Below are 10,700 nucleotides of genomic sequence, written 5' to 3'. Positions count from 1 at the left end.
GTCCATCTTCAGGACTCTTATCACCATTCTGATAACTGAACTGCGGATCATTCTGCAAGATAAACGTTTTCTGCGTCATTTGATGCATTTATGACAAAAATGAGCAGGTGTAATTTAAAACAGTAAAAACATTTTCGATATATTCAACATATACATATTGTAATATATGTAAATGAAAATGTTGTTGAAAATGATTTTATATTAAACATGTTATAATATGTTGAAAATGTTTTTACTGTTTTAAATTAGACCTACTCATTTTTGTCATAAATGTTCTTTTACGGAAGAAAATAAATTTCTATTTCACTCCAGTTTGTTGCAATTCGGGTGGAAAATGTTTACTCTGCATAGAAGATGCGCTGCATAGAAGAATTATAATTATAAGCGACAAGGGATCAAGAAAAATGTATTTATTCTTTTCATGGTTTCGTTAAATTGAAAATGTAACGAGCTTCTTCTATTCTTACGTCTTCGCTACTCTGTATTTCACATGTTCGCCATTTCTCGCATAAATCTTTCACGTAACATTTTTCTGTACGAAATTACATTTTTCATACGGTAGTTTCGACTTTGATTATAAAAGGAAACGAGCCTTTCGGTATCGTTATTTTGACGGGACGAATATCTTTCGTTCTAGGAAAGCGTCGAAATTCCGCGATGAAGCATTTCAGCGCCGACGCTCGAGGCATCGATCCGAAGCGTCAGCTTGCAGTTATGGATATAGTGCATATTACTAGCCTCGAATTAAAGATCCGCCGACGCGTTTAGCGGATACAAACCTACGGAATATGTACCGCGTGTTCAATTAATACGACACTATTTATAATAACAACCGTGGATCGATGAAAATAACTTTCTGCTCGGTTCTTGTGTCGAGACTGTCATTCGTATTACTTCGATTTGAAATGGAGAGACTTCGAAAAATATGCGAATCTTGTTCGTCTGAGAAAATCTTGCGAATGTCAGACTGGAAGGTTCTCTCTATGAGAATTCGGAGCGTGTCAACGATACGCTAAACGATCGGGTGTTGCAATAACAGAGCAGCAGCGGGGAATGACAAGAAGAGGGATGATCCCGTTAAAATGACTTCTCGTGGCCGAATATTAATAAGTTTACGCACCCCCGCCTCTCCAAGCGGACACAATAGGATTCGACACGTTGATATTCCGCGCGATGTTTAGACGCGTTCGAAGGGAAAAGACTCTCGCGTCAAGTGAATCGGCTAATATCTATTTAATTAATTTTAGGGGAGACCACCCTCCGTCCAACAATATGCTACCCTTCCGACAGAGACAGTCCGTTACAACCTTTTGAACGATACTGCTGCTACAATTCTGGGGCTCGATTTATGGGTCAATTTGTCTCGAAATGGACAGTCGGAGTCGGTCAGAAACCAAAAGAAAGAGCAACGATGCGAGTATTAGTCCGAAGAACTATTAGAGGAGCGATAGGTGTTGCTCATGAATAGAATAAAAATTATTTTTGGCTTTCTAAAATTATTAAAATATAATATACATTTTCATTTAACTTCTGTTGCTGTTATTCCCGACATGTCTGAAAAAATACAGAGATCTACTCTGTGAAATTCCTCGAAGGCTCATGGAGACGAAAGAACTTGAAGTTTTATTCATATTTATAGAAACGATAAGAATATGAGAAACTTACCCTCGAAATGAGATTTACCAGAGGATTGGTCCGCGTGAAAGGATATACCAGCTCTTATGAATCCTTCTTAGAAAGGAGCGCAACGGAGCCTCGCCTGATGCGTACTTGTCGGCAAATTGTTCCTAGTATGTAAAAGCGCAACAACAATTACCAAAAGTATATAGAAAAGAACATCAATGAAACTGAACGGAAAATTCATTCTAACGAGTTAATGTAAGGGCTTCGTTGGGCACATCTATGTAAATGCGAGATGTTATACAATAATTTTTAGAAATGTACAAAGTAATAATAGAAATAACGATGGAACGATATCCGGGAAATATAGAAAAAATTCGTAAAAATATCAAAAGGGATGTCAAAGGGTGGTTTGTCCATCTTTAAAATACCTCGGTCGATAATCCCGATATTGCAGTGGAACCCCTGCCGCGAAACAGCAGACAAGTAACGTGACGAGGGGTTCCTGTAGGCTCCGCCTGTTCCCAGTTCCCAGGCCCCTTCGCCAATGGTTGATCGCTTCGAGAATCTAGGCAGGGATGAGTTCGTCGAATGAGAACGCGAGACCGTCACGCAAGCGTCCGAGAATGGTGAATAAACGTGTCTGCAGAGGGTAGTATCCAAAAGGGGCGGGTTCAAAGCTTTAGAAGCCTGATACGCTCTGGTCAAAGGTTGCCTCGACATCCTCAGATCGAAGGTGACACTTGTCCTGGTGACGGACAATTATTTCGAAGAGTATCCGTCCGCGACGTCGAGCCTTTTTTCATTTTTTTTCATCGAGAACACTGTGCTCCTGAGCTCGCTCGCCGCTGGATAGAACGCGGGATATGAGCTACACCGAACCGCTGTGGGAGATCAATGGAAACCAAGCACCAGTGAGTAGTAGAAAACGCTTTTTTTCCGCCGGGCCGGTAATAATTACTTGGATTAATCGTTCTCTAATCGGTCCTTTATATTCATGTATCTGGATCCTTTTGGGTTCTTCTCTGGATCCCGGCCCGATCCAGTTAGATCTCGCTTGATCCTGCAGTCAGAAGTCACTAATTATTACATCGTTGCGGATTTAAAAAATAAACAATTAATTGGTTCAAGCTTATCAATATTATACTTTATTGTATTTTATACCTTGTACGTTCGAATCGACCTTATCGTAATTGGCTGCGGGTTCTTCTCTCGATTCCGCTTGATCCTGTGGTCAATAGACACTAAACATTACATCGTCGTAGATTTAAAAAACAAACAATTAATTGGTTAAAGAGTTTCATACAATATGTAGAACCCAGAGCCAGAGAATGCGGAGCTCATCAATATTATACTTTATTATACATTGTATCTTGTACGTTCGAATCGATCATATCGTAATTGCGGTTGCGAGTTTTCTGGATTCCGCCCGGTCCCGCTTGATTTCGCTTGATCCTGCAGTCAGAATTACATCGTCGCGTATTTCAAAAAAAGCCTTTCATATATCTGAAGCCCAGAGCCAGAGAATACGGAGTTCATCAATATTTTTCTCAATCTTTAAAAGAGAGCGAATAAAAATGGCGGATACCTTGTAACTTTGTCGAACCGCTTTATCGTTACCGCTATTGAAAAATGTATCGTTGTCCTATTATGTAGATAAATGAGAATAAATATGAGTAAATGTGTGTGTGAAGTAAATGAAATAGGTGATTACAGCGGACATGTCGCAATACGTGAGTGGCGAACTCGGAAGCTACCCTATGTGGGATAGTTCTGTTTTGTATCAAGCACCACCGCCATCGCACTCCCATGTGAACGATCACGGATTGTATAGGCAACCGTGTGCATTGCTGCATCAAAGGTAATAGCAATGATAACGTAGACTACGGATTTTATGCATATTTAGGACAAAAATGAGTTGGCGCGATTCCAAGTAGTGAACAGATGGAAAAAGATTATGTTTTGAATTTGAATTTTTCGTATAATCGTATATCGCTGTATTAGCGTAAATCGGTATAACGGAAAAATCGAAGCTGCTCAAGTGCTTTTCAAATTCTTACTAAAGACGATTCGATTTCAGTCGATACTCGTCGAACGGGAGATCTCCGAATCTTCCATCGTCTACCACGAAGAAACCAAGGCGTCGAGTGGCAACTGTTTCCCAGAGGAGAGCCGCGAATATTCGCGAAAGACGAAGAATGTTCAATTTGAACGAAGCGTTCGACAAACTCCGCCGGAAGGTGAGTTTCTGTTTCCGTAGATCAAGTACGACCAAAACGACTCGAGCGCCACCTATGTGGAAGCTCTTGTCGCCGTCTCTTTCTTTCGGACTCGAATCTCGAATCCGATCGTTCGTTAGAAACCTATTGTTCATCTAGAATCAATCTAGAATCTAGAATTTCGTTTCGGTAACCATAATTCAGTAATTTTATTTTGTAACTCGGCTTTCTCTACAGGTGCCGACATTCGCATACGAAAAACGACTATCAAGAATCGAAACTCTACGTTTGGCAATTACCTACATCGCATTCATGGGGGAACTGCTTGGAATCGAGCCGAGCAGTCCTAAGCCGGAATACATTCCACGAGAGTATTATTTGCCGAATTGAATCGACATAGCGGACATCGATCACTCCAGCCATTCGATCGATCAAACTTTTTTAAAACACCCGAGGAATATTCGCGAGGAAATATATACTTTCAATACGTCGATAAACAAGTCACGAGAGAAATGCAACTTATTAGGACGCGCGCTAATAATACACGACGACGTCGACGATGTATTTAAACGTATGTACGCGTAATACCGCGATAAGAACAATTAAGAACTCTTCCATGACAAAGAAAACATTAAACGACACTTAATGTTTATGTGATTTTACGATGTAAGATAACAAATCCGTGTCTTCCATAACTTATGCAAATTTGCGCATTATATACAATTATATTGTCATTATATTTAAATATATTTAAACACGTATACAATGATGGTTTTCTATTCATTCGTGTCCTTATTGGAAATCCAGAAATTTTGAAATAGGAACTTTTTGTTTGGATTAATAATTGAAAAGAGCGGCTGAAAGTGGGCCGAAATAGGCCAAGTTTTAAATTAAAATGGACTATTGTAAGCCAAGGTAGCTCTGGAGAACCCCTGATCAACCCCTAGGTATAGACCTGGTCCCGAATCCTGAAGGGTGTTCGCGTGTTCGCCGCACGGAGTACGGACAACTACACTAATAATTAACCTATATGTATAGCTGGGATATTGCACGGTTTCTTCGCGCATGCGCGAATCTAAATACAGGAAGTTTGTGGGGAACTATTATTGGCGGGAAAGTACCAGAAGAGTTATCTCAAATAACTCGTAAGCTATTTATTGTATGAAAAAATGTTTCGAACAAAAGTTGCATGGTTTCCTGGGGGACATACAGTGGTCGAATCTGTTTTTTATTACTTTGCTTTTTTATCGATATATGAGGGTCACCTTCAATTTTTTAAATAGAATGTCTACTATTTTTTCTCAAGTTCGGATAAATTATGAAATTCTGCATAAAATGGTACTATACAAAGTGGGATTTAAAATGAATAATTACTGAGACTTTCTACTTTCTCCTTTTTGTCCTCTTTGCTATCGATTGAATCAGCTGTGACTTGCAAAGCCAACTTCAAGCCAGTGAAAAGTAACCGGCTCCAAAAAGTTTTTATCAAATGTCACTTATCCCGCGCAAGCCAATCTTTGGATTGTTTATGTTTTTTTGTTTCACTAGAAATATTAGTGCCCAAACTTACAGAAATATGAGTAGCTTTGCAGGTGTTAATTCTGTGGCTTATGTCACCGTTCCAACGCAAGAAGTTGCAAAAAAATTAGCACAGTAAGCATTTCAGGAAACAACCTGCAAATTTCTATATATTAAATAATTTCTTTTCATTTGATAGTGGTTTGGTGCAAAATAAGTTGGCCGCGTGTGTTAATATCATTCCCGGAATCATATCTGTGTAAGTATTACTTCGTTGTGTACAGATTCGTACTGCATCCAATAATGTTGACTTGTATAATCAAAAATGTAAACACTAAACGTTTTCAGATATGAATGGAAGAATGAAATAAACGAGGATAGTGAATTACTAATGGTACGAATGTACAAAGTCAATAAGGAATGTTAAGGCAAAACTAATCTACAATGCTTGTTATTATTTTATTCTGATTACAGATGATAAAGACGAGAACTGATACTGTGGACGCTTTGACCAAATACGTTAAGTAAGTGCAACTTCTTCTATTTCAGAATGATATTACTATAATTAATTTAAAACTCTTTTGTACAGAGCTAATCATCCGTACGAAGTGTGTGAAGTAATTTCTTTACCAGTAAGTAATATTATACTTTCGTATGGTATAGTCGTTACAATCCATGATTTCTGTAATAATTGTCGAACTCCATGAAATATTTTGCAGATTGAAAATGGAAACGAAGATTATCTTCGATGGGTCAGTAATATAAACGATAAGAAAATTTCTACTGATTAATTAACGATAGGCAAAAGCTTGTAACAAAAAGATTTATTTGCTATACACCATCACATTTTTTGTCATTTTTCTCTGGTAATAAGACACAAGAGTGTGTATAATATATATAGATAACTTAATGGTAATTTAATGTATAAAAACTATACTACATAGAAACAGAATTATATAAACCAATGATTAATAGTATAATAAGTACTACGATTATTAGTTTTTTCATTCTTTGGAAATTCATATTTTCCCGATGAAGAAAAGTTATTCTAATTCTTTTATTACTATTATCAGTCAATTCCTCAGTACGATGTACATTGATAATAAAATGAATTATCAATGAAACAAGATATGAAAGATTTAAAAAAAAATGATTAGAGGGAAGGAGGGAAAGGAGTAAGAGGGGTAAGAAATATAGGTGTAACTCGAGTATCGGTAGAAACGTACGTGAGCGATATGAGAATGAGTGAGAAACTAAGTAAATTGTAAACCAAGTTGATGGGCTTCGAAACCGAAATAAATAAAGTAATAATAAAATTAATCATGATTATTTTGATCGATTATGATTATGTGAACAATCTTGTTTGTACCAGCCAAATTTAAAACGCGTTATTTACCTTATTCCTGTATGAGACTATGTATATATTATAATGAATCTCTTGTAGTCCAGTACAGTTCATTACGAATATAGAATTTTAACTAGAAAAATATTTAATAGAGTCTAAGCGCACTTCAATTCGTATGTATTTCAAAAATAATAATGATTTTCTTCTAAATTAATGCTATCTGCCACCCTCGTAGCCTGGGTAAAGTAATAGCAAGGCAGACGACAACGACTGATTAATTTCCATCTTATAATTTTTGTCTAGTAGATGTCGGCACGATGGACAACAATGTACGCCAGACGAAAAGCTACGCTTTAAACAATTCAGGCAGATATTATGAGCACAAGATGTTGTTACCGGATTGAACACCAATTCTAAACAGCAGGGACACGTAAATCTGAAACGGTATAATTACAGATTGAGATGAAAAAGATTACCAGAAAAGCATATATTGATAACAATCTACGATACCTTTCAGATATTTGTCGCAAAAACGCAGCTTTCCCGTCTGACAGAACTCGACGACATTCGTCCCACAATTTGTTATTTCCTTGATCTTCTTCGATAAATTTCAATACTTCTGTCTCTATTTCATAAACTTCGCGTTTCTGCTTTTTCTTTGGCGGTTCTTGCTTCGGCGAAAGCAACAAATTGTCTATCCCCTTTGTCACTTTATTTCGTTTTTTGCCAGCCTTCTTTTTTGCCATTGCTTCCAAGTATCCATCCGGATACATCGGTTTGAAACCAAGCGCAGCTATTTTTTCTTTACCTTGTTTGGTCCATGGGGCAGGTGCTGGATCGTCCCTTCTCAACAAATACCTCCATACTCGGAAACCACTTTTACCTGTATCTGGATAATACTTGACTACCTTGTAAATGCCATCGTACCTAAGACAGGATGATATCGTATTATGCGAAACAATCAAGCACTTAGTTAGACGAAGTACAAGTAGCGTTTCTATACCTATTTCCCTCTTCGGGCGCGTACTTGCTGTGTTTAGCAAGCTTAAAATTTCGAACTACTCTTACGGGTATACCACCCTTCCAGTCTTCGGCTGTAGCACCAATTGTTGCATTCAACTTGGCATTGCAGTTTATAGCTAATGCTTTATTCATTCTAGTTAATGTTTGATCACAACTTTGTTCAGCCGTCCTTTTGTTCCCTTAGTGGATATCGCATAATTCATTAGGATTAAGAAAGTGAATAAATATACGAATAAGTAAGTAACTTACCTGATAAATCCCTTCCCCCAGAACCGGTGTACATAAACTCGTCACCATTATCTATATCGTCCTCGTATCCACCAGACAACACAATAGAATACGCACAATCTGTTTCTCGTCCGTGAATTCCCGCTATATGCGGTCTGTGTATTCCAACTTCAGATACCTAGAAATTAGGTTGAATGTATGAAAACACAGAACACACAATTCTGTAGTTGTAAAGAAAAACGCCGCATATCACAATTTCAAAAAAATTTGAGTTAATGCATTTAGAGTATAGGATTCACGTATTTACCAGAAGAAAAGTCATGAAAACAAACTCAAAAAGCTCCGAAAATAATGCAATTTAACCAATGTCTTATGTCAAAGAATTAGTAATCAAAACTTTAAACGGCAATATTCCTTTTATTATTACATTTATTTATATTTATTATTATTATTACAATTATTCCTTTTATTATTCTTCCTTTCAACCACAAAATTATCGCTGACATTCGACAATACTTCAATCTTTGAATTACCTGTACTCTGTACATCCAACACATTCCAACTTCTACACCTGGAACAGGTCCGCGGTGATTAGGAGGAACAATACTACATTCCTTTGTCCTTCCCACACACGCCATTCCTGTACCCCAGTCTCGTTTACTATTACTATTTTCAGTTGTCTTCCTTTTCGTTTGCTTCAGTTTATCACCTGCCTTTAAAAAGTTATTAATTACACGATGGCGAAAAATTCTACAAAACAAAAATATACTGTGCAATGAATAACCTTCACAATCTCGTTCTCGTCGTTTTTACATTCTGGGCAATACCAATAGTCTTCTTCCGGTATAGAAGTTAACGGAGGAGTCAAACATCCTAGATGAAACGCAAAGTTGCATTCATCGCACAATAGAAGATTGTGTTCATCTTCTTTTCCAGCACAGATTCTGCAACCGCATTCCCTACACTTTTTACTAGGATTATCCGCACATGCATGACAGTTAGCTTGCAGACGTCTTCGTTTACCATTGCTAATCATATGTTGCTCGTCTTCGGGTGTTCTTTCTTTAAGAAGTTTTGGCTCCTCTATTGAAAAAATCTCACCTCTAGGATTTACTTTGCGATTTTCAATCGGTTGATTCCTGTTCGAATAGAACTCAATTATACACCGAAATGGATAATGTATCGATAACGAGCAACAGAAATTTACCTTCCAATGTGTAATGTCCCAATAAGCGTTTGTGCTCTTCTTTTCTTCTCTACTTTTGATATTGAAAAATCATACCACAATCCTGTTGCTTTAGGATCGTCCACATTGTGATTAATCATTACTTTCTGATCTATTTTTAAAGCATTAAAGTCTAAAAGGTGCCTAGCACGTGGTCTTATCAATGTTTCAGGTACATTAAAAGGTGGGCTTTTCTCGTCGAACTCCCATTGTACATTATGAAATATCTTATCTTCTTTTTTAAAAATTTTCAATATTATCGCCTCGAACCAAGCTCCGTTAGTTTGATCCAGGCAATCCACAGCATCTCCAATTTTGTAATATAAACTCTCAGCTTCGACGAGTCCTTCATCTTCCTCAGAATTATCTATAACTTCTTCGGCATCTGATTTGGCAGTTGTATCGGTGTTACTAGAGGTAGGTTTTAGTTCCACAACGTCGACATTTACTTTCACCATCAACTGAATCACGTCGTTCAAGTTCACATTGTAATCGTAAAGCTTGTAACCATTTTCCAATTGTTTCCCACGAAAGAATAATCTCTGCAAATCAGCTTTTACGTCCAATTCCTTTTCTATCTTGTACTGAAACGATATTTTAGAATATAGTACGAACACATATGTGAAACTAATTCTAGAATGTTACCGTGTAAACAATAAGATTGCTTAAGTTTTGCATGCACGTTATATATTATTAGATGTACGCGTCTAACATGTTGGAGCTTAATAATGTACAATGTATTGGTTTAAATTTTAATGCCTTTCTATTTATTTATGTGTATAAGACAAACAATACCTTGAAATCTTCCACCTCCGTCAATTTCGAGATAGTCAATATTGCCTCCTGTTTACCATCGATTGTTCTTACTTTAACATACATTTCCGGTGCGTTTCTTTAGAATTAAATAATTACAGAAAAATAAAACGTTCATCTAATAAATAAGAAACTACAGGAGTCGTACGCCACGGGACCGCACGGCACAGGGCATATGCACAGGTAAACTGTAACGGCTCACCGCCAATTGTCGCTGTCACCGCTAGTCTCGCCACTTGTTGGCGTCTGGCAAAAATGGAATTTGGCGGGAAGAAACTGTGAAGCCCGCAGCACCCGTAGCAGGAGAATAGAGATATGAAACAGGAATGACGTAAGGTACGTTTTCCTACGTTTTCATTGGCGGATTTACTTGCGGACTCGAGGAACAGACCAGAACAGACCATTCACGAACTTCCTATGGTAAAGTTAATTGTTTTATTCGAAGGCAGCCGTATGTATGTATATACCATATACAATACATATATATGTATATATATACAACTTCTTAGACTCAAAAATATTTATAAATGAATGCTCGGAGTACATATATATTTTCTTTAATTTTAGACATCCCTTTATTACATTCTCGTTTTCTACATTCTTCGAAATCGGAGTATAAATTGTATAAAAATGTTAGAAATTTATATATAAACATTTACGGAATTTTTATACCCGAAAAATCGATCATGTTGCTGTGCAATCTCCCGCT

General features: G+C 37.2%; 4 protein-coding genes across 6 annotated transcripts; 2 read left to right on the top strand and 2 right to left on the bottom strand.

The window, feature by feature from the left end:
- Positions 1-260: 260 nt before the first annotated feature.
- Positions 261-5,968, bottom strand: LOC143215218 (uncharacterized). The gene is made up of 3 exons (XM_076437168.1): positions 2,785-5,968; positions 2,052-2,683; positions 261-1,787 (listed from the first exon to the last, which is right to left on the bottom strand). The coding sequence occupies exons 2-3, from the start codon at positions 2,341-2,343 to the stop codon at positions 1,720-1,722; spliced, it is 360 nt and encodes a 119-aa protein (XP_076293283.1). The 5' UTR covers positions 2,344-2,683; positions 2,785-5,968; the 3' UTR covers positions 261-1,719.
- LOC143215215 (protein Fer3) lies at positions 2,309-4,391 on the top strand. 3 transcript variants are annotated; one of them, XM_076437161.1, is made up of 4 exons: positions 2,309-2,534; positions 3,337-3,481; positions 3,701-3,860; positions 4,077-4,391. In XM_076437161.1, exons 2-4 carry the CDS (start codon positions 3,342-3,344, stop codon positions 4,227-4,229), a joined length of 453 nt encoding a protein of 150 aa, XP_076293276.1. In that variant the 5' UTR covers positions 2,309-2,534; positions 3,337-3,341; the 3' UTR covers positions 4,230-4,391. The 3 variants fall into 3 exon arrangements, with proteins under 3 accessions (XP_076293276.1, XP_076293274.1, XP_076293275.1); XM_076437159.1 differs by having other exon boundaries at positions 3,327-3,481; XM_076437160.1 differs by having other exon boundaries at positions 3,315-3,481.
- Cuta (cutA divalent cation tolerance homolog) lies at positions 5,253-6,677 on the top strand. The gene is made up of 6 exons (XM_076437162.1): positions 5,253-5,492; positions 5,557-5,616; positions 5,706-5,751; positions 5,832-5,881; positions 5,947-5,989; positions 6,077-6,677. The coding sequence occupies exons 1-6, from the start codon at positions 5,329-5,331 to the stop codon at positions 6,146-6,148; spliced, it is 435 nt and encodes a 144-aa protein (XP_076293277.1). The 5' UTR covers positions 5,253-5,328; the 3' UTR covers positions 6,149-6,677.
- A 129-nt stretch (positions 6,678-6,806) lies between these two features.
- On the bottom strand, positions 6,807-10,282 carry Uhrf1 (ubiquitin-like with PHD and ring finger domains 1). Its single transcript, XM_076437132.1, has 8 exons — positions 9,974-10,282; positions 9,161-9,762; positions 8,738-9,092; positions 8,487-8,666; positions 7,975-8,131; positions 7,706-7,904; positions 7,213-7,629; positions 6,807-7,138 (listed from the first exon to the last, which is right to left on the bottom strand). Exons 1-8 carry the CDS (start codon positions 10,055-10,057, stop codon positions 6,919-6,921), a joined length of 2,214 nt encoding a protein of 737 aa, XP_076293247.1. The 5' UTR covers positions 10,058-10,282; the 3' UTR covers positions 6,807-6,918.
- Between the last annotated feature and the right edge of the window lie 418 nt (positions 10,283-10,700).

Source organism: Lasioglossum baleicum, chromosome 13 (genome assembly GCF_051020765.1).
Source record: "Lasioglossum baleicum chromosome 13, iyLasBale1, whole genome shotgun sequence".
NCBI lineage: Eukaryota > Metazoa > Arthropoda > Insecta > Hymenoptera > Halictidae > Lasioglossum > Lasioglossum baleicum.
The sequence above is the reverse complement of the archived record's forward strand: the minus strand, read 5'-3'. Positions and strand labels throughout refer to the sequence as shown.